We start from the raw sequence: 23,160 nt of genomic DNA, 5'->3' as shown, positions 1-23,160 counted from the left end.
ACTAGGTACCAGAGGAGACACAAAGATATAGAAGACAGCATTCCTCCCTAGAGGTGCTCACAGTGAGAGAAGACAGGATGAAATGTGAGTTTGAAGCTGACGGGAAAGTTACAAGATGTTCTCATGTACACATAAGAACATGCACATAGCTTTTCCCTTTCTATTAAGTGTCCACACAGAATATTTTTTTTAATGGGCCAAAGGAGTAAAATGTACTGATGTACTACCTGAATATTCCCCAAGTTCTGGTCCTATTTCTTTAGTAGTCACTTAGGAGTTTTAGCACTGTGTATAAGCGGACGATCTCCTTTTGGGAAAGCATAGAAAGCACTACATGGCACATAAGAAGACCTGGTGGTAGTGATAGCTGAAGGCATGGTGAGCAGGCATTGTCCTGGGGAATTACATCCAGAAGAAGTACTGGCACTCTTTGGGAAAGCTAGCAGGGTGCAGCTCTGATCTGCTGTCTGCTTTCTGGACTGGCCACCAGCACCGCCACTCTGCCGAACTACCTGGGCATTGCAGTAGGGAGGATGGAAATGAACGGGAAAAAGTAGGAAGACAACTCCATCTCTAGGCTGGAATAGGGGCAACCTGCACACAGGACAGTTGCAGGGACAGATTGTAGCAAAACTGATAATATAAAATCTTAAGAGGATTGGCTTAGGTTTTGCTAGAAAAATACAAATGAAACTGAAATATCTACTGGCGTAAAAAGCTTAAGTGGGATGTGTGAAATGCTTTCGAAAATTTATTGTCATTTCTGTTTCCAAAAGGAAGCAGGCCCTCTTTATTCAGTGACTCCATCATAATAGGAATGTGTATTTATGCCAATTTTAAAAACAAGGAAAAAGTCCTTTTTTAACTGTAAGGGAAGACTTAGAGATACATATACATTTTTATATCATGTTGCTATGGACTGAATTGCATTCCCTGAAATTCATACATTGAAGCTCTAATCTCTGATGTGATGGTGTTTGCAGATGAGGCCTCTGGGAGGTATTTAGGTTTAGATGAAGTCAGGAGGGTCAGACCCTCATGACAGGACCAATGTCCATCTGATAAGAGGCACCAGAGAGCTCTCTCTCTTGCTCTGCCATGCGAGGATACAGCAAAGAGACAACCATCTACAAGCCAGGGAGACAGCCCTCTTTAAGACACAAATCTGTGGCTCCTTGGTCATAAACTTCTCAGTTCCCAGAACTGTGAGAAAATAAATTTCCATTGTTTAAATGACCTGGTCGATTGTATTTATTATAGCAGAGTGAGCTAATTCACATATAAATGGTATCCAAAATAATTAAGGATGCCATTCAACTTCTTCATGAGATTTCTGTTAAATGGTAATTACAGATACAGTATAGGCACTTAGTTGGACGTGAAGTCACCTCTTTCTGTTTTGGTATTTAATCTATTCCTGAGTAAGGAGAGAAAAAGTAAAAAGGGAGCCGTCCTTAATCAATCACATATTGACATTCATCAGCCGCATATCAGTGTAGCTTATGTTTAATACTATTAAAAAGTAATAAATCATACCTGGCATCCTTTCCGAAATTTGTCTGGTGTTATCCAGTCTTCAAGCATCCTCAGAATGGAAACTCCCTGTGGTGGGAAAGAATGACAAATTGAACTAGTAAAGGACAGGCAGGAAACACACACCAGTGATCACTATTGTGAAGAGTATTTCATGATCATATTTGTGAGATTATGTCTTCTAGATGACTCCACTAAATTACCTGGCTTTAGCTTTACAGTCTTAGGATAAAAATGCCATTTGGCACAGCCCCTGTATCTGCTTCTAAAGGAATTAAAGAGTAAAGAGAAAAAATTGATAAAGTGGCCATCATTTTATTGATTTGGGGTTTAAATAATTATTGCACTTCACCAAATGAACCAGCAGATGGGGCTTTTCTAATGAAAGAAGAAGGTTAGAAATACTTTTAAAAAACTATTTTTGGGAGATATAAGGAAAGTAATTCCATGATAAAATTCTGCTTACTTCTAAAATATATTTCAATACTCTAAAAAGATTATATTTAGTGGAAATAGATAGTTGAGGAGTTATCTGGTCAAATAGTTTAATATAGTTAGATGTATCACTTAGGCATACAATCATCTTCGAAAGTAGTTTATCTCATTTGGTTTTATTTTGTCTGAAGGATCTGATGAATACCTCTGCTCTCTACTTTCTCTGCACATGTTATAAGATTAATACTAAAATTCACTATTTATGTATTTTTAAATCAATTTTCAGGTGACTTTCCAGAAAACATGTATCTTCTCATTTAAGTTAGCAATTTTTACTGTCATTTAAATACAAATTATTTTTGTACTTAGTAGAAGACTTAAGGCTTAGAACATTCATTTATTTCTGACATAATGTCTTAAATCCATAGAATATTCAGGACTCAGAAACTGGTTTAATAAAATATAAATATCTCCACATGAGATATTAGAACATACTATAAGTAGATTAGAAATGTTAAGATGTCCATTTAAAAAAAAAAAAAAGGATCATTGGTGATGTGAAAGAAAAATGAATAAAGGAAGCCTAAAAAGATGCCATGGATAATGACAGGGAAAGCCAAAACTATGACACTATAACTTTGAAATAGTAATATATAGAAGGCTTTTTTCACTCAAGCCATTTTATCTAGTATTCATTTTAATAGTTATAATATATTGTTTTATCAGAATAAAAAAATGCATTTGTTTGCAGTGGCTTTTGAGCAATTTAGCATAGTGGGTAAACCATGAGCAGCAAAAGGGAAATGACTAAATTATACTGCATGCAGTCATGAATATGTTTGGAGGAGGATCTATAGGAAACACTGTAGGAGAAATGGGTCACTGTAGATTTATAGTAGCTTTGCAAAACATGTTAATGGACAAAAATCCCCCATCTACTACATGTTAATAAAGTCATCTTTATATCTTGTATAAAAATGCATAAAAGTCATTCCTTCAAACTGAGTTGGGTTTAAATTCTTCCTGGCTTCTCTAAAAGATTCCATTAGGAAAGATATCCACATATATGGCATTTCTCAAACACCACATAGCAGGAAAAAAAAAGATATGCTGTCTTTTAAAAAAAATCAAATAAAATAATTTTGAATTTGAAGCTTAAAGTATAAATGTTCCAGTAGAATGATAGAGGCTATAAACAAAAGCGAAAGGAGAAATTTTTTAAAATCTGATTCAAAATCCTGTGACAATGACCAGCATTGATCAGTTTGACTAAAAAGTACAAACTATTGAATATTCAGCACCCAGAATAAGCTCTACACTGTTTCCTAAAGTCCATTAGCATAGTCTCACCAGTCTTTCCATTTTTAGTATTTACTGAAACTCATTAAGCAGGAAGATGTTCACAACAATGTCATATTTTCCCTACCTTGCTATAGGATATTCCATCAAAAACAGATGTTATTTCAGCAGGAGTTGCCACAGTGACAACAATTGGGTGTGAAGATATCAAAGAATCATCTTCTTGTACAGGTAATACATCTTCAAGTAACATCTGGTCTCTCTGAAATGACAGGAGGAACCAAAAAAAGACAGCACTTCCTTTATACCAGTTCATATTTCAGAATATCATTTATATAACCCTGGAGGGGGGAAATAAATATAAATGACTCAAATTACTTAAGACAAGGACTAGGTATTCAAATTAATCATATTTTGCATTGATTGATCTATACAGGTTCCATGCCCTTCTTCTGTTATAATTCCTTTGATTTTACCCCTATATGACAGGCCATGAAGACACAAGCATCTGTAAATTCTGTTTATGCTACTTCATGTGTGACTTTCAGACATGTGTCAAACTCTTCAAGCCCTATTTCCATATCTGTGCAATGGGAATAATATCACCTTACAGATTTGTTCACAGAATTAAGTGAGACTGCATGTTGATCAAAAATTGATGTTTAGGATTTTTTTTTGGTCGGTGAATCATTAGAATTTGGATGATTCATAATTAAAGAAAATATTTGTTTTTGCTTTAACTCTAATGATCATCTTCTCATTCCAATCCTATGTTTTTTCAGCAAAATAGAGTGGTTGAGAGGTCTAGACCTATAGTCAGACATTCATGGCTCATAGCTCAATTTTTCCACTTTCTAGATTTGTAAATTTAAGCTCCCTAATCCATCAAATTTCATATTTATAGTTTAATTTCAAATAAGGATAATAATGGCATATGCTTTTTGGAATTAGAGAATTCAATGATAATGCATGATATGCATTTGGCATAGTACCTGGCAGAGTGAAACCTAACACTTTAACTGCTATTATTATTTTGATTCTTTATCAATTAGATTCTGAAATCTCATTCTGTTAAATCACTACTAAAAAAAATCAAGTCTTATTAGTCTTACTTAATTAAAAATATTCCTCAAAGAAGAGCATACTACTTTCAGATTTTCCAATTTTGTGATTTCCATTATAATAGGCAAGGTACTATTGTCAAGTGATGACTGCCAATTAAGGTAATTTTGACTTGGATTTTAAATTCTGTATACCTGAAAGGCTTAAGTAAGTAGAAAGAATTCAGTTCTCAGTGTCAGGAAATTTGACTCTAGTTTTGGTTGTATTACACAATTGTCTGCATGAGATTGGAGAGTTATATTTCTGGCCATCAGCTTTTTCACCTGTGAAATAAGGCTCCACTGTTGTGTTACTTACCAGGCTCTCTTACAATTTACCTTTATTTATATCTGTTCCCCTCCATCCACCAACTCTTAGTTGGGAACTCCTTGAGGGCAAGAAATATGTTTTATTCTATTTTGTATCCTCTGTAGTATTCACTGAGCACAGAAGACTGAATGAATGGATAAAGAATGGATGGATGGATGGATGGATGGATGGATGGATGGATGGATGGGTTGGACCATGTAATTACATTTCATTTAAGAACTACATACTAGGGGCACCTGGATAGGTCATTTAGTTAAGCACCCAACTCTGGATTTCAGTTCAGGTCATGATCTCAGGGTCATGGAATTGAGCCCCACATTGGGCTCTGCACTCAGCAGGGAGTTGCTTGGGATTCTCTTTCTCCTTTTTGCTCTGCTCCACCCCACCACTCATTCTCTCTCACTCTCTCTCTCTCTCTAATAAATAAATAAATCTTAAAAAACTAAAGAACCTGAATACCAAATTCTTCTGAAATTTATTTGGTGTTTTGAAGTACCAAATTGGAATATTAAAATGTTAAATGTATTATATATAATACAACAATATTAAAATGTTATAATTTCTTACAATATCTCGCAATAAGAAAGCCCTCAGTTTACTTTTTAGAAAATAAAGGAAAATATAATTTTTCATATTTATAGTTTAATTTCAACAATACAATATCAACAATTTTCAACATATACGAGTGATTCTCAACTAGGGAAAATTTTGTCCCCCAGGGGACACTTGGAAATATGGGGACACATTTTTGGTTTTACAACTTGGGGGGTGGGGAGGTGACCTGCATCTAGTAATATAAGCCAAGGGTGCTCCTAAGTATCCTAAAATACACAGAACAACCCCCACAAATGTCAACCACTTTCAAATTATCTGGTCCAAGATGTCAATAGTGTCATGGTTGAAAACCTTAAAGCAGGAATTGTTGGAAATTAACTTTCTCACTCTTTAAAGTAGGTTATGGAAACTACCAAGGGCTTCAGGCCTTTAAGGTTGTCTTTTTATTTTTTCCAGTAGAGGGCAGTAGTCTCTATAGTACACAACCTGTAATTCTCTATTTTTATACATCTACACACTGACTCTTTCATAAATCCAGGCAAGAGTACTTATATCACTTAAGTATTGATAAAAACAGATTTAGCTTTTCAGAAAAAAATATCTTTAGGGTTCATAGGTGCCTCTTTTCAGGCCCCTCACGGACAGGAGGTAGGATAATGGTAATTAGATGTATTGTTTAGAAGCTTTTAAGCTTACAAGGAGAGAACAACTCTCTTCTTTCATAGAGCAGAGAACTGACTCAGGATATGTCACTTGCTCAAGGTCACATCCCCTGTAACACCCAGTTTATGCCCTTCTCTCTTTACACACTATTTCAGCAACCTGCATTAGGTAAGTCATTTGCAAAATTAGACTTAGATTTTTCAAAGGATTAACACTACAGACACTTCAATACAGAGCCTCGTTGTCTAAGCTCACTATTTGTTTTCCTGCCTTGACATGTGTTATTGAGTGACTCTATCGAGGACATCCTCAGATTGGGGTGGTCAGTTGCCCTCCAAGGCCTGGGCATTGGCCTAAGCAAGGTATAAGTCAGTAGAATGAACTGACTCCGCTCCATACTGACAACAAAATTCCGAATTCACCATCGGACCAGGCCCCTGATTCAGGGACACTGTCATGGTGTAAAGGTTTCTGTGCTTTGCAGGAGACAAATAGACATTTAGAGCTATGTGTTTTGTGGCTCACCATTTGCCAGTCTTTTTCTGCTTGGTTTACTCCCAGGAACTCAAAGAAGGAAGCAAATCCTTCATTTAGCCACAAGTCTTCCCACCATTCCATGGTCACGGTATTTCCAAACCACTGAAATGATAAGCAATAAAGAGAGTTAAATTCTTATGCTTGTGGTACAGAAACCTAGAAATTTTCAATACATTTATTTGTCCATATAAATATTGCCACTTGACACAGAAGTGGCAGACATTGTACTTAAATAACATTTATTTCCTGTTTTTTTTTCAATTTCTCCTGATTTTTAAATGATCTTAAATTCTCTTTAGTTTATTGCCTTTATTTAGGTATTATTGGGCCTATTTAAAGTCAGAGTGAGGTCTCCTGTGCATATACTAAAGGCAAAACAATGTGTCTTAACAGGTTTGTATGGTAACATGTTTACTATCACTAAGAAAGACTTTGAGCAGGATTTTCTGATTGGCTGTTTTTTATTTGCTAAGTTATTGTTAATTTTCATAATTCCTATGGGTCTTAAGCCACTTTTAAAAACAAGCTAATTTGATACTAAGATTCTATACCTGATGCACAAGTTCATGGGCAACCACACTGGCCACCCTCTGCTGGTTTGAAGAGGCTGATTCCTGAGGGTCATAAAGCAAGTTTGTTTCTCTGTAAGTGATGAGTCCCCAGTTCTCCATAGCCCCAGTGCCAAAGTCTGGAATAGCGATTTCATCTAAGGAAAAAGAAATGGTCCCATGAGAAATACTTCTTTGCATTTGTTTATAACATTTCTTACTAAATTAAGTTCTTTGGATGAATGTTTTTTAAAAGGACTAAAAATAATTTCTTGGAGTAGAAGACAATCATTTATTTGTGCAAACTTTTCAGCCTTCATGCATTCAAACTTTCCATGGAACTTTTCCTGTTGACTCCAGATATCAATGTGTCTTTTAGTTTTCAAGGTTACTAATGGCATTGCTCTTTTCAGTCCTCTATAATTTTATGGCTTTTGTTTCTCTCTATACTTCATTTTTGTTAGCTTTTTTTTTTTTTTTTTTTTTTAAGATTTTCACTTAGGTAACAGAAAGTCTATTTTCAAGGATAAGCTGTGAGGAATAAGGAGTGAAGTTTTCAAATGAAGACTTAGAAGTACACAGCTTCCAAGTACACAGGAATATATGTCTATATAAGGATGCAGAATATTAGAGAATATGAAATTCTGCTTTTTCCCTACTTCTGTACAACTTAAGATTGTACCCAATTCCCTAATAACTGAATAGGTTTCCATCCATTTCCATGTGTTAAATAAGTTGGATCAACATAAAATAGAATATATTCTTTCTAAATTATCTTCTAGACCTAAAATGTTGGATTCTACCAGGAATTTCTATTCTTTTCTTTTAAAATATTTTATTTATTTATTTATTTGAGAGAAAGATCATGAGCAGGGGGGAGGGGGAGAGGGATAGGGAGAAGCAGACTTCCTGCAGAGCAGGGAGCCCGATGCAGAACTTGATTCTAGGACCCTGGGATCATGACCTGAGCCAAAGGGAGATGCTTAATCAACTGAGTCACCCAAGTACCTCAGGAATTTCTATTCCTTATTTTTGTTTGGGCCTATAATCTTCGATACAACATCTGACAGGAAGAAGCAGTATCTATCAGTTCTATGTTAAATCCCAAACAGAAAATGTTGAGCTTGATTAGTGGAAAGAATACAGATTCTTCAGCTAATGAACTATAATAAAATAGTAATTACTTTGTTATTACATACAATTTTTTTACAGTAGGCTTTATGCCCAGCATGGAGCCCAACGTGAGGTTAGAACTCACAACCCTGATATCAAGACCCGAATAAGATCATGAGTTGAATGCTTAACCAACTGAGCCATGCAGGGACCCCATGTTATTATATATAATTTAAATGAGGCACATAAATAAAAATAAATTTTTATCTGACGTATAAGCAAAGGTCCTTTCTGGTTAACATAAAGATTCTTAAAGCTTTTTATAGGGGCACCTGGGTGGCTCAGTTGGTTAATCGTCTGCCTTTGGTTCAGATCATGATCCCAGGGTCCTGGGGTCAAGCCCCTGGTGTGTGTATTGGGGGAGTTGTCCCTGCTCAGCAAGGGGCCTGTTTCTCCCTCTCTCCCTTCTGCTCCCTCTGCTTGTACTCACTCTCTCTCTCTGTCAAATAGTTAAATAAAATCTTTTTTTATTTTTATCATTATTTTTAAAAAATTTTTTAAAAAGCTTTTTATAAGAGAATGAAAAATGGATATATTTTAAATAAAAGTCAAGATTACAGCAGTAGTTTCCTTTTTATGTCATCTTCATTCATAGGCTTGGTTGTTTTGTCACAAGAATACCATTTAAATGGTGGAGAAGTATTCCCCCCAAGAGCCATTATTTTCTATAATACTATGGAGTGTAATTTGTACCTAATCCTTGAATGAGAGGACTTTTTTGTAACCTCACTTCTCTAGCGAGTATTGACATTATAATTAATTAACTCCAGTGTATTTAATGAATGGGGAGTGAAATAAATGCAGATTTCAATTGTACAGAAAGTCTAAGAGTGAGTCAACTCGGAAAGGACTGAAAATACATTTAAAAGTATAAAGAAGGCATATAGGAGAAAGAGGAAGAGAAAAGAAGAGCGATATAAATTTGTAAGAGCTCCACTGCCCACTTTTTCCCAGGTGTTTCAAGTGAAATAAAGAGAAAAGAGACTTTTAAAACAATGTGCTTAACATTTTATTAAATATTATTCTGATGTTGATTAAAAGTTGTTTCTGTTCCTGTCTCTTTCTCTAATAGTTGGGAGCTGATGCCCTTGAAGAGAAAATGGAGCATCTACAAAGTTGCCCAGAGCCACAGCCATTCCCATGTAGAGAATTTGGTGCCTCAGTCACTTTGCACTAATAGTTTATTAAAGGAGAAGCATAAAAAGAAATAGAGAAATCAGTTTTGGGTTGGTCGGTTTCCTTATTGTCATCATTTTATCCCTGCAGACATCTATATGATTGTTTCATTTACAGTTTTTGTTAACACCACTTAAGCTTACTAATAAAGCACCTCTGCTATTGGTAGAAGTATCATATCTGCACCATCTTGATTATAGCCCTATTTTTATTTTAAAAAGAAAACATGCCCCCCCCCATTAGAAAAAAAATATTTATGGAAGGAGCATCAGTATTTCATTTTAACTGCTGGGGAATCTAGAGTTAATCCTGTACAATGGAAAGACTACACATAGGACTCTGATAGCATCACTTATCCCTATGAATTATCACCTCCTTGATGGTAGGGAGGCAATGTAAACTATTGGAATGGTAATGATTTTGAAATCAACTAATATAGGTTGCTATTTCTGGCTTGATTATTATCAATACCTGCAGTTTTGCACTTTAAATACTTTAATCTTTATTTGGAAATAAAAGTCTATGCATTTATCAGGTAAGAACAGATAACTATGGACATTATTCTTGGAGGAATCTAAAGTGCATCTTTCAGCATCTAATAAATATGAGACACATATTTTAGGCATATAATAAAAAGCCTAAGGGGAGACTATTAACTAAGAATACTAAGATTTGAGGAAATGATTTAACTTAAATAAAAGCAAAGGCACTATTAAAAATAAGAAAATAAAAAATGAATCTCACCTAATTTAGGAAGAGCATAATCCATAGCAAAGTATTCTTCAAAATAGTCAAATGCGATCTTAGTTATGTTTGCAGCATATTCAGCTGTGTGCTTTTGCTGTGGCTGGACATATATAGTGAGCTATTAAACAAAACACAAAAATTTAGTGAAAATTATTCTTTATTTGAAAGAACACAAAATCTATGACATATAACATAGTGGAAAGAAGGTGAGCTTTGGAGTCAGGTAAAGACTTATTTGGATCCTGGTTTTGGACAAATCACTTCACATCTCTGAGACTTAAGTGTAAAGGAAAACAATACTGATAACTCTCTGAGTGATTTCAGTAACTAAAAATAATGTAAGACACAATGGTTGGCATATTGTCCAATGTATTTTTAAACATTACTTTTTTCTATTTATAATATATATTCTTAAAATCTATGTGTCTACCTATCTTTCTATCAATATCTATCTATCTATCTATCTACCTATCTATCTATCTATCTATCTACCTACATACCTACTTGCTTACTTCTGAGTAGTTTGTTTCTGAGGAAATGAATCATATGATTTTTCTCATCTAAAGAGCCCCTGGATACATTTTTTCCACTTGTACTCTTCTATCCATTACTGTCCAAATTACCCTTTTAATATTGTAACTATTTTGCTCTGAGAGTCTAAAATACAGTGATTCAAAGTATTCTGAGAGGGAAGCATCAATTCTCTAATTCTCTAAGATGTTATTTCATGTCCCTATGACATGATTTATAAATCAAATCCAAGCATAGACTTTTTATCCCCCAATTTCAACACATATGACCCAGAATAGCTAACCTGATATTGAAGGATAAAAACAAAGTTGGAGGACTAATACTACCTGACTTAAAGACTTACTATAAAGCTACACTAATCAAGACAGTGCAGTATTAGCAAAAGAATATACAAATAGATCAATACAACACAGTGGAGGGTCTAGAAATAGACCAACACATATAGTCAATTGTTCTTTGATAAAGAAGCAAAAGCAATACAATGAAACAAAGATAGTCTTTTTTTTTTTTTTTAGATAGTCTTTTTAACAAATGGTGCTAGAACAATTGAATATCCATCCACATGCAAAAAAAAATGAATTTAGATACAGACTCAAAACACTTCACAAAAATGAACTCAAGATGGATCAGACCTAAATGTAAAATGCAAAGCTATAAAACTCCTAGAAAATAACATAGGAGAAAACCTGGATGTCCTTTGATATGAAGATGACTTCTTAAATGTAACCCAAGGCTTGATCTATGAAAGAAATAACTGATCATTGACTTCATTTAAAACTTCTACTTTGTGGAAGACAATGTCAAGAGAAGGAGAAGACAAGCCAAAGACTGGGGTAAAAAATTTGCAAGAGACACACCTGATAAAGGACTATTAGCCAAAATACACAAAGAACTCTTACAACTCCACAAGAAGAAAACAACCTGATTAAAATATGGGCCAAAGACCTTAACAAACACTTCATCAATGAAGATACAGAGATTGTAAATCCATATACAAAAGGATGCTCCACATCAGATGTCATCAAGAAGATAGAAATTAAAACAACAATAAGATGCCACTACACACCTACTTGAATGCCAAAATCAGGAACACAGACAACACCAAATGCTAGTGAGGACATGAGTGATAGGAACTCCCGTATGCTGCTGGTGGGAATGCAAAATGGTATAGCCTCTTTGGAAAACAATTTGGCAGTTTCTTACAAAACTGAATATGCTCTTACTATGTGATCCAGAATTGTGCTCCTTTGTATTTAACTAAAAGACTTTACAACACGTACAACAAATACCTGCACATAGATATTTATAGCAGCTTTACTCGCAATTCCCAATGCTTGAGAGAAGCCAAGATGTCCTGAAGCAGGTAATGGATAAATTGTGGTCCATCTAGACAATGGAATATTATACACTGCTAAAAAGAAATGAGCTACAAAGCCATGAAAAGACAGGGAGAAACCTTAAATACATATTACTAACTGAAAGAGCCATTATGAAAAGGCTTCATACTGTTTCATTCCAACTATATTAATTTTGGAAGAGGAAAACCTATGGAGACAATAAAGAGATCAGTAATTGCTAGGGGCTGGGAGGCAGAGGAAGAAGGAAATATGAATAAATGGAGCACAGAAGACTTTTAGGTCAGTGAAAATACTCTGTATGATATAATAATGATAGTTATATGTCATCAAACATTTGATGATATAGAACATACAACACCAAGAGTGATCCCAAAGGTAAGTTATGGACTTTGAACACTATGATGTGTCAATGTAGGTTCATTTTTGGTTAAAAAAAAGGAAAAAGGAAAAAGAGGAGTCACGTGGTTGCTGGGCCGGGGAAACGGCGGCTCCAGGAGAGAGCGGGGCTTCGGCTGGCGGAGGGAGCACCGAGGAAGCATTTACGACCTGTTACAGTGAGGTGAAACAGAGAAGAGAGATTCGTTCTAACATCCAAAAATCAGATTGAAAGATTGACCCGTCCTGGTTCTTCCTACTTCAATTTGAACCCATTTGAGGTTCTTCAGATAGATCCTGAAGTGACAGATGAAGAAATAAAAAAGGGGTTTCGACAGTTACCCATATTGGCACACCCCGACAAAAATCAAGATGATGCTGACAGAGCACAAAAGGCTTTTGAAGCTGTGGACAAAGCTTACAAGTTGCTACTGGATCAGGAACAAAAGAAGAGGGCCCTGGATGTCATTCAGGCAGGAAAAGAATACGTGGAACACACTGTGAAAGAGAGAGAAAAGCAATTAAAGAAGGAAGGAAAACCTACAAATGTGGAGGAGGATGACCCTGAGCTGTTCAAACAAGCAGTATATAAACAGACCATGAAACTCTTTGCTGAGCTGGAAATTAAAAGGAAAGAGAGAGAAGCCAAAGAGATGCACGAAAGGAAGCGACAAAGGGAAGAAGAAATTGAAGCTCAAGAAAAAGCCAAACGGGAAAGGGAGAGGCAGAAAAACTCCGAGGAAAGTCGAGATGGCCGTGTGGACAGCTGGTGACACTTCCAAGCAAATACAAAGGGGAAGAAAGAGAAGAAAAATCGGGCCTTCCTGAGACCACCCAAAGTAAAAATGGAGCAGCGTGAGTGACCACCTGGGGTCACAGCCACAGAACCTTTTTCCAACTGTCTCCCCTCCTGCTTTGAAGGACTCATTCTTTCCTCCCATTTCCACCCCAACATAGAGTAGTAGTTGCTTTTTAGTCCATTTTGTTTTCTACAATTTAATATCGATCAGAGTAATTCTTTTGTACATTGAAATGAGGGGCTCAGTTTAAAACGATACCTTCCCCACCCCCTACTCTTAGACCAACCAGGATTGGAAGGTGCCACCACTGGTGTTGCCTTCTCTTCCCACAGCCTGTAACTTAATGTTTTGTACTTCACTGAATTGTGATGGTTAGAAACTTCGTGTATAGTTTGTGGAAATCGTCCAATTAAACATATTGCTTAAAATGGTGTTGCCGTGACTTCAGAGACAAGCCTGGGCCACCTTAGGAATCCTCTCTGCTTCAGTTGCTTGCTTCTGGGTGTGGCATCCTTTGAAGCCCCAGATCAGATGGGGAAGGCATTGGACACACAGAGCAGTCACTCGGTGCCCTGACCTCCTGCAGTGTCTGACATGCGCTCTCCCTTCTGACTGACCATTCCATGTGGCATGAGGCTCCGAGCCACCCAAACCTGTTCACTTTCCAAAGAGCTAGCCATCTTCCATCCAGTATCATTGTGTCCTAGCCTGTCTGCATTCGTTAATGGTCATATTCTGTACCTGTAATAAATTTTTATACCCTAAAAAAAAAAGAAGAGAAAAAGAAAAAAGAAAAAATGTACTATTTGAGGGAGTGATCGTGATAATGGGGGAGACTCTGCATATGTGGGGGAAAAGGGTATATGTAAAATCTTTGTACCTTTCCTTCAATTTAATTGTAAACCTAAAACTTCTCTAAAAAATAGAACTTTTTAAAAAAAAGTTTGTGAGGAATTCAAATGAAGCATATTTGCTAAAATTAAGACCTGATTCAAAACCCTCAAGTAAAGCAAAATATGCAGTTATTTGGTAAATTCAAGCCCATCTACCCAAATGGAACAGGTGACTCATCATTTTAAAAACAGAAAACAGAAAGAGAAATTATGTCTACTTTCTTCCTTTATTATTCCAAAAGTATTGCCAGTTTTGGTGTTCTCTTAGGCACACATTTCAGGCCATCTTTTCTTAGATGTGAAAAACAGAAAAAAGATCCAAGAATTTAAAGGACAAGTACTGAAAGAGCATCCCTGAAATTACCAGAGCTGGCTCACTGTTCGCACATCCCCTGGGTAGTTGACATTCTTGCTTTATTTGCAAAAGTAAAGATGTGTTCATCTTCATCTCCAAAGGCAACACAACTTACTCAACAACCATCCCAGCATTCTTTGAGATTTGTCTTGGGCTTGGTTTTGTTTTTGTTTTTTTTTTTCAGTAACCAGGATAATTGATACATTTTCTTACTGTTCTCATTCTCTTTATGAACAGTGACCATGCATTTTCCAAGAAGTTAAGTGAAACTAAGGATCCAGCTGGTGGCCACTGTACAGAGCAAAGGTAATTGCCCCCTATGAAATCAAAACCATCATGTTCAGACAGGATTGCCATATTGTACTGAGATTCTCAGAACTTTTCAGCTGTGAATTAGACTGTCAAAACTCCCTCAGAATCTCTACCATATCTGTTCTCTACCATTAAAAACTTCAGGAAGGGTAGTTCCTCTTGACTTACTCCACTGTTGTCCACACACTACTTTTGTTCCACACATGATGTTTGAAGAATGAAAGAGGGTTTAGAAAAAGGGAGAAAGAGGAAGAACAGATAACAGTGGGAGCCCCAGGTGGAACAACGAGGAGGAGAAAGACTCTGCTCTTTGTACCCAATCTTCCCTCTCATACTTGTAGGTTGACTCCCTTCACACAGAATGCTTCTGAGACAACATAATCTGGTTTTCCTCACTCTCCATATTTCTCTTGTTGGATTGATGTTAATCTAAATTGAATCAGAATGAAAGTAGCCCCTTCCTCTTTTGTTTCTGAGAAAACCAACACCACGGTGTAATGTTCTGTCTTCACAGTCTGGCCAGTCTGAAGATCACCTGTGATCTGTCATCAGTCATATTTTATGACTATTGCTCTGATCGCCTAAGCAAACCAATCACAGAATATGTAGATTTAGCCATTAATCTTGTAACATAATCATCCAAAGTTTATCTAGAGTGTGTCCTATCTATGATATGTAACAAATACATTCTGACTTTAAAGACTCTACCATCATGCCAATATTGTGTGCTATTGGAAGCTTCAAGATCCTTTATGTGGCATCCATTTAATAGATCATCTGCAATGTTCAGATTTGGTGACTTAAACATCCTTCTCTCTGCTGCTGCCTGCACTTGTCCTCTGCTCAGCCTTTCCTGCTCTCCAACTTCATCTTCAGCTTACATTCCATCTGCACCTCCCTCTCCTTTCTGTGGGCTTTAGCAAAGATGGCTAGCCTTCCTCCATCGTCAGCTAAGCCACAGTGCTTCTGTCTGTGACAAAGTTAGGAAATTACCCCTGAATTGTCATCACTTTGTAATAATTGTCATCTTTCTAGTTCACAAGCTTGCTTCACTGAGATGACTTTTTTAAGCATATGACTGGCAATACTGAAACAGCACAGAGCTAGGAGGGGGATATGCATGTATATTCTTTCTTCTTTCTTGCCTTCTAGAAGAGTCATATATCCTTTATTATGCCAGGACTCTGTTAAAGGTCAAATATCAAGTTTATATTTAAACTTTATAATCTTATATAAAATATAAAGTGTGTAAGCCTTCAAGAACCTAATTTGCATTCATATATTTAGTTTTTAGAGGTAATAAGTGCCTTAAGTAATTAAATTACCTAGATATACCACTGTTGGATACCATTAGTCATACCTCAAAGTACTGAATCTATGGAGCTGGTATCAGATCTAAAGTCTGTGCTTTCCAATGTGTATATTCAGCTGATTACTCTTTGAGGAGGTGTGATATATCTATTTTATCGTTGTTGTTGTTACTTTTCTCATCATATGGGAAGGCTTTCATAGTTCTTACTATTGTCCCTTTCATTCAAGTGTCTCCAGGAAATTGAGAGATGGAACTTATGTCAACAAGAATTAAGAACCTGCCTGGTTACTGCTGCTTCCTTTATATGTCATCATTATGATTAATCATTAGACCTACGGAGTGCTTAAAATTTCCAGGTAATGTGATAAGCCCTTTCCATGCACTGTCTCATTCTACACATTAATTCTATGAATCTGGCACTACTGACAACACTAGAATATAATATGTCGCCTCACTGATAAGTTCCATTATTCCAGTTTGCACAATTATAGAATCCAAAGAGTCCTGAAAATAAAAAAGCTTTTTATATGTTCAGAGCAAACTAATTGGGAAGTCTTGTTCAACCTGAACAAACAGTAGTTTTTTTTATAATCTTTATCTCACCACAAAAACATTGCTGCAGAAATATGATGATTGTAAGGCACTGCCCCAGATCCTGCTGCAGTTACTCAAACATATGCAGTAGTGGTACCATATTACCTGTACGAGTGTGAACATTTCTGAATATTAACTTACAACTAGCCCCCCGGTTTTAGATAAGAACTGTAGATCCCTATTTCATATTTTAGAATTTGAAGGGTTTTTAAAATAAACTTCCTCATTGTGTACATGAGAAAAATGATGACATAGTCTTCAGTCCAATGTTGGGGTTTTACTGTATCATGCTGCCTCTTCTCTCTACTCTAAGAGTGGAACCTGATTTTTCCCAGCTGCAAATTTGAGATAACAAGAGCCCTTAGCTCATAGAGTAATTGGGAGCATTAAATAAACTAGTCATAAAGCAGTGCTTGACGTGTAAGAGTTTTATGTGTCCCATCGAGAACACTGGTGTCGTTATAGATAATACATTGAATTATTAATCTCTGTGATTTTCTTTGTCTACATTTTCTTATATGTGAGTGATCGCTACATAACCCTCAGGGACAGTAGGACAACACAGAGGGGAAAAAAAGTAAAACATTTTTGACTGCCAAAATAGGCTTTTCATGCCCACACAATACATCTGAAAGCCAAAACCTTTCAATTTGCAAAAGAGTAGCTAGAAGGCTTTTGGAAATAAAAGCAGAAAGCCAAGAAAAAAACAAACATCAGAATTTATACTACATCAATAGATTGGAAAGAGAACAGAGGAAGATCCAGCTCTCCCTCAAAAAACTACATGAGACTTGCCTGCACCAGGAGAGGGATAGTGAAGTGGACGGGTTGGGGTTCTTGAAGAGCACGTTAGGGTCTGAGGTGAAGGCACTGAACATAGAATGACCCTATGAACAGAGAGGCATCAGCCTGAACAGAAGGCCAGCCACAACTGTCACCACCGCCCTGGTCAGAAGCCAAGCCAGTGCCTGCAAGTTTCCCACTGCCACCTGAGAGCACTGCAGATCAGCTGTGCCCTGGATCCATGTCCTATTGTCCTTGTCTGTTAAGTGTTTTCTATCGATAAAGGTAACCACATCAGCCAGGTTTGCCCAGGAATGTCCCAAGAATGTAAGTCTATTGCTTATCTGTGTACTCCTCTTGTCCCAGCATTAATAACACTTTCCCTAATATTTACATTTTATAAATATGTAACACCCTGCCTTTCCATTGTTGATTGTTTAGCAGATTTAGCACCTGTTCATCTCTTGAGATTTTATAGTTTTATCTGAACTGTTCCAAGTAGGCACTCCCCTGTATAGAGCCCAGGACCTTTGCAAGGCCCCTGTAACAGAGGGTGCTATGTTTGGCATTGAAAGAGATGGTATGACCAGCCAAGACCTGAAAACACACTTGGGTGATGCTGGACGGTGGTGACCACCTGTTTCACGTCTCAACTGAAGTTTTCTTAGCATCTTTCATTCCCTTCAGGGTTTAGCCTCCTCCTTGTGCACACTGAGCAATGTGACAATGAATGGTCAAAGCTTTAAGGAGAAATCGAATAGGTACATAAGCTTTTTTTTTAAGATTATTTATTTATTTATTATTTATACAGAGAGAGAGAGAGAGAGAGAGAGCTCACAAGCAGAGGGAGCAGCAGAGGGAGAGGAAGAAGCAGACTTTCTGCTGAGCAGGGAGCCCACTGTGGGGGTCGATCCCAGGACCCCAGGATCATGACCTGAGCCAAAGGCAGACTCTTTTTTTTAAATTATTTTTTTATTTTTTTATTTATGATAGTCAGAGAGAGAGAGAGAGAGAGAGAGAGGCAGAGACACAGGCAGAGGGAGAAGCAGGCTCCATGCACCCGGAGCCCGATGTGGGATTCGATCCTGGGTCTCCAGGATCGCGCCCTGGGCCAAAGGCAGGCGCCAAAGTGCTGCGCCACCCAGGGATCCCCCAAAGGCAGACTCTTAACTGACTGAGCCAGGCAGGTGCCCCAGTACATAACATTTATTTTTTTTAAGATTTTATTTATTTATTCATAGAGAGAGAGAGAGAGAGAGAGAGAGAGAGGCAGAGACGCAGGCAGAGGGAGAAGCAGGCTCCATGCAGGGAGCCCGATGTGGGACTCGATCCTGGGTCTCCAGGATCACACCCCAGGCTGCAGGCGGCGCCAAACCGCTGTGCCACCGGGGCCGCCCCCCAGTACATAACCTTTAGTTATCTCTTCCTATAAGTATTTATTCATCACTGAGGTAGGTAAAATATATCTCCATAAATTCTCTGATAGTCCTCCCTCCAGGAAGTGGGGATTAATTCCTTTCCTTTTGGGAATGGGTTGTAGTAATTTATACTATGGAAACCTAACAGACATCACCTTAACCAAGTGATCAACGTTAGCCTCACCAGTAATAAGTTGTGTTGATAGCATATACCCTGAAATGATCTAATGAGAGGGGTACCTTATCTCTATGGTATTTTTCTTCCAAATCCAAAACCCCACTCTAATCATGAGAAAGCATCAGACAAACTCAAATCGAAGGATATGGTACAAAATATCCGACCAGTACTCTTCAAAAGTATCCATATCATTAAAAACAAGGAAAGACTGAGAAAATGACACAGACTGGACAAAATTGAGGAGATATCATGACTAAATACAATGTGGTATTATCTATTGGGTCCTGGAACAGAAAAATTACAGTAGTGAAAAAACTGGTGAAATTCAAATAAAGTCTGTAACATAGTTAATAGTTTTGTACAAATACTAATTTCTTAGTTTTGATGATAACCAATTTTGTAAGATGTTAACTTTGGCAGAAGCTGAGCGAATGTCACATAGGTACTTTGTTGTATCTTTGTAATCCCTGTAAATCTAAAATTATTTCAAAATAAGAAGTTTAAGAACATATCTGAGTATTAAAACAATGAAACTTATTTCTAATAAGACTATTTCTTTTTTTTAAGACTATTTCTATGTAGGGGAATGCATAAATTAAAATCCATGGCATAAAATCTAAAACTGCTCTAAAAAATAAAGTTTATTTTTAAAAACCCCAACAATACATGTATTTGTTGCCCTCAACCAATCTTTCCACTACAGACAAATAATGGGCTAAAGCCAAAAGTAAGAAGACATGGGCAAGTAGGAAGGATTCATTCAAAGATATAAATCCAGTGCACCTATTCAGGAATCATCCTGTAACTTTTTGGAAGCAGGCACAATATAATCTCTTTTACTGAATTAATCAATTAGTATGGTTATAGCATAAACCTAATTCCATGGGTAATACCAGCACTCTCTTAGTCCCCCTCAACTTCTTCCCTCTGATCACGAAAGCCAAGGAGAATTTAACTAGAGTTGAAATAATCTCCGCAAGGTAACTCCTCCTTTCTGCATATCCTCCTTTACAAAAGACAGAGGTCAAATGCCCAAAGAAACTCAAGCCCTAATTAGAATTTACTGTTTCTCAGGAATAGGATTATCCTTTCCACTTAACTTGTCCTGAATTTGGTTTCTGGAAAACTGGGCAAAGCTAAAAATTCTGGCAAAGTTACTGAGGTCATAGGTCAAATATACTTCACAAAGCTATTAGATATGGGTGATTTTCCTTTTTTTACCTGCTTTTTTCCATCCAAACTTCTAGTAATGTATGTGTATTAAACCTCTAAATTTTATTTTATTTTATTTTATTTTATTTTATTTTATTTTATTTTATTTTTATTTTTTTTATTTATGATAGTCACACAGAGAGAGAGAGAGAGGCAGAGACACAGGCAGAGGGAGAAGCAGGCTCCATGCACTGGGAGCCCGACGTGGGATTCGATCCCGGGTCTCCAGGATCACGCTCTGGGTCAAAGGCAGGCGCCAAACCGCTGCGCCACCCAGGGATCCCTAAACCTCTAAATTTTAAAACTTAGAAATATATTCATAATCCATGTCCTGGATTTGAAAATGGAATACAATATAGCCCAATGGCAAACTTTGAACTAACCTATCAGGTTAATGACATATTTATCAAGGACATTGTATCCCATAACTTGACTCCTATTTTTAAAAAGTGCATTTTATTGATAATTTAGGAGTTAATTCACTTAACTGGAAAGTCATAGAGTCTCCACATTTTGTACTTGTCAGATCTTTTTAATTTTTGTTTTTCTAAAGTAGAATTCAGTGATTTTGTTTATTTTATTTTTTTACTCCCACAACTTGTTTATTTTATAACTGGAAGTTTGCATCTTCTGACCCCATTCACCTATTATACTCACCTTCCACTCCCTGCTTCTGGCAACCTCCAGTATGTACTGAATCTATGAGCCTGTTTTTTTGGTTTATTTTTATTTTTGTTTTGTTTGTTTTTAAGTTTCCACATGTAAGTGAAATCTTACAGTATTTGTCTGTCTTATTTCACTTAGCACAATGCTCTTAAGATCACCTATGTTGTTACAAATGTCAAGATTTTATTCTTTAATGGATGGATAATATTCCTCTGTGTGTATATAGGTGTGTGTATTTATCCACCTATCCATCAATGGACACTTAAGCTGTTTTCACCTCTTGGCTATTGTAAATAATGCTGCAATGAACATAGGGGTGCATATATCTTTTCAATTTAGTGTTTTCATTTTCTTTGGATAAATACCTAAAGATTTGATTTACTTTAAAACCCTTAAACAATCAACTAAACCTGAAAAAGGCCTCAGGTGATTTCTTACCAACAGAGTTTAAAAAGTCTTTCCACCAATGGCTGGTCCTAATTGTTGCTAAATTACTTGGAGTAACTCTTCAAGTTATTCTGTTTTTTCAGGACCGAATCAAAATGTAATGCAAATAGTATTTGAAAAAGAAAATATACAGAATTAAACTTAAAAGTCTCTTCAACTACCTTCCAAACTTGGTTACCTTTCTTCCTAATAATTTTTGGGATGAGTCCTTGAATCTAATTTTTTCTCAAGAGCAACAAGGACATTTTAAGCATAATGAATGGTTCAACTACTAATATCTGCTATGTAATCTCCAGTAAACAAGAAGAACATAGGTCTGGATTCCATGTTTACTTATATAAAGAATCTATTGCCAGAATGGCAAACATACCCAAGAGAGCTTAATCAGGGTGCTATTGATTCTTGATTGTACAATATAATCTGACTATGAATAGCAAATGATTAATGTACCAGAATAATACTGTCAGAAGCAAAGTGGCTAAGAATGGTCTTTTGGGGGTATGAGGGTGGCTCCGTCAGTTAAGCGTCTGCCTTGGGCTCAGGTGATGATCTCAGGGTTCTGGGATGGAGCCCTGAGGTGGATCTCCCACTAGGCAGGGAGCCTACTTCTCCCTCTCTCTCTCCTTCTGCCCCTCCCCTTACTCATGCTCTCTCTCTCATTCTCTCTCACAAATAAATAAATAAAATATATTTTTCTAAGGTTTTATTTATTTATTTATGAGAGACACACAGAGAGAGGCAGAGACATAGACAGAGGGAGAAGTCACAGGGAGCCCAATATGGTACTCGATCCTCGGACCCTGGGATCATGCCCTGAGCCGAAGGCAGATGCTCAATCACTGAGCCACTCAGGTGTCCCATAAATAAAATATTTTTAAAAAGAGAATGGTCTTTTGGTTCATGAAATTTCTACTAAAAGTATGATATAGCACTAAAACTACTTAGTTCCATTTTTTTAAAACTGAAATAGAAATATGGGGACTTTGGGTTAAGATGGCATAATAACTTGAAGATTTGATGCATTTCCACATACAGAAATGACAGATGCAATGTAAAAATGGAAAACCCACAAAACATATTAGGACTTTAAACAATATCTCCAGGACTTGATAAAAATACAAATCAGTGGGCAGGACTGAAGCCATAAGCTTATTGGTAATTGGTAGCAGGTTCCTGGAGGTCAGAGCCAAGTTATGCTTTGGAAATCATGTTTTTAAACTCTGACTGCTGATTTCTTATTGTTTTCTCATTGCTTTCTGTTCTAGTTTATGGTGATCATATTCTTGAATCTATGAGAGCAATAATTAAAGGTTGTATGTGTGAGGAAGTTTAATTTGTTATGGATTTTTTGGATTTCTCTTTACTTTCCCCAATTATTATTATTTGCCCCCACTATGTTTTTTGTTTCTTTGCCTTGGATTTTCTCTTTTATGTTGTTATTTTCCTCACATGCCTGTTTATTGTAAGTTGTCTGTTCAGCTCTAAAAATGTAGTACTGAGGCTGGTTTGCATTCTCGTTGATGTCTCATCTAAGCAGATCTAACTAGGTTGGTTTCCCTGTAATTTTTTCTGGAATGGCAAATTGTACTGGGGAATTTGTGCTTGAGTGTTAACTGCTAGATGTCAATTTAGAGGGAGTGGGTAGGAAAAGCCAGGCAGGGAGACTCTCAAATGCCAATGAGGTGGAATTTACCATAAACTGACATTCACATTAGATGGCTTAAAAGTTTTCTTATAATGTTCTGTTCGCATTTTGCAGAAAACAGCCCTACCAGGTTTTGCAGGAGGGAAAAATGTGGTTGCCTGTCTCCTGTAGACGGGGTGGAGGG

General features: G+C 36.7%; 1 protein-coding gene, 1 long non-coding RNA gene and 1 pseudogene across 12 annotated transcripts in view; 2 read left to right on the top strand and 1 right to left on the bottom strand.

The window, feature by feature from the left end:
* The window catches only part of ENPEP (glutamyl aminopeptidase), an 87,691-nt gene that overhangs the window by 47,881 nt on the left and 16,650 nt on the right, over positions 1-23,160 (bottom strand). Inside the window, exons 4-8 of the mRNA XM_077882294.1 lie at positions 10,095-10,215; positions 7,005-7,159; positions 6,442-6,555; positions 3,395-3,529; positions 1,537-1,602 (exon numbers count right to left, since the gene is read on the bottom strand). Coding sequence (XP_077738420.1) covers positions 1,537-1,602; positions 3,395-3,529; positions 6,442-6,555; positions 7,005-7,159; positions 10,095-10,215 — 591 coding nt within the window. The remainder of the gene's footprint in view (positions 1-1,536; positions 1,603-3,394; positions 3,530-6,441; positions 6,556-7,004; positions 7,160-10,094; positions 10,216-23,160) is intronic.
* LOC144303882 (uncharacterized) overlaps positions 1-23,160 on the top strand; it is a 126,212-nt gene that overhangs the window by 89,006 nt on the left and 14,046 nt on the right. For 9 of the 11 annotated variants that reach the window (XR_013370881.1, XR_013370882.1, XR_013370878.1 and 6 more), the window contains 4 exons: positions 6-84; positions 3,405-3,498; positions 14,647-14,715; positions 16,261-17,036. This is a non-coding gene — a long non-coding RNA (uncharacterized LOC144303882). Of the gene's footprint in view, positions 1-5; positions 85-3,404; positions 3,499-14,646; positions 14,716-16,260; positions 17,037-23,160 lie in introns of those variants that run through there. The other 2 variants (XR_013370879.1, XR_013370886.1) reach the window with 2 other exon arrangements.
* On the top strand, positions 11,959-13,589 carry LOC144303928 (dnaJ homolog subfamily C member 8 pseudogene; annotated as a pseudogene).

This window comes from Canis aureus, chromosome 33, assembly GCF_053574225.1.
Source record: "Canis aureus isolate CA01 chromosome 33, VMU_Caureus_v.1.0, whole genome shotgun sequence".
NCBI classification, from domain to species: domain Eukaryota; kingdom Metazoa; phylum Chordata; class Mammalia; order Carnivora; family Canidae; genus Canis; species Canis aureus.
Note: the sequence above shows the minus strand (reverse complement) of the source record. Positions and strands in the feature narration are given on the sequence as shown.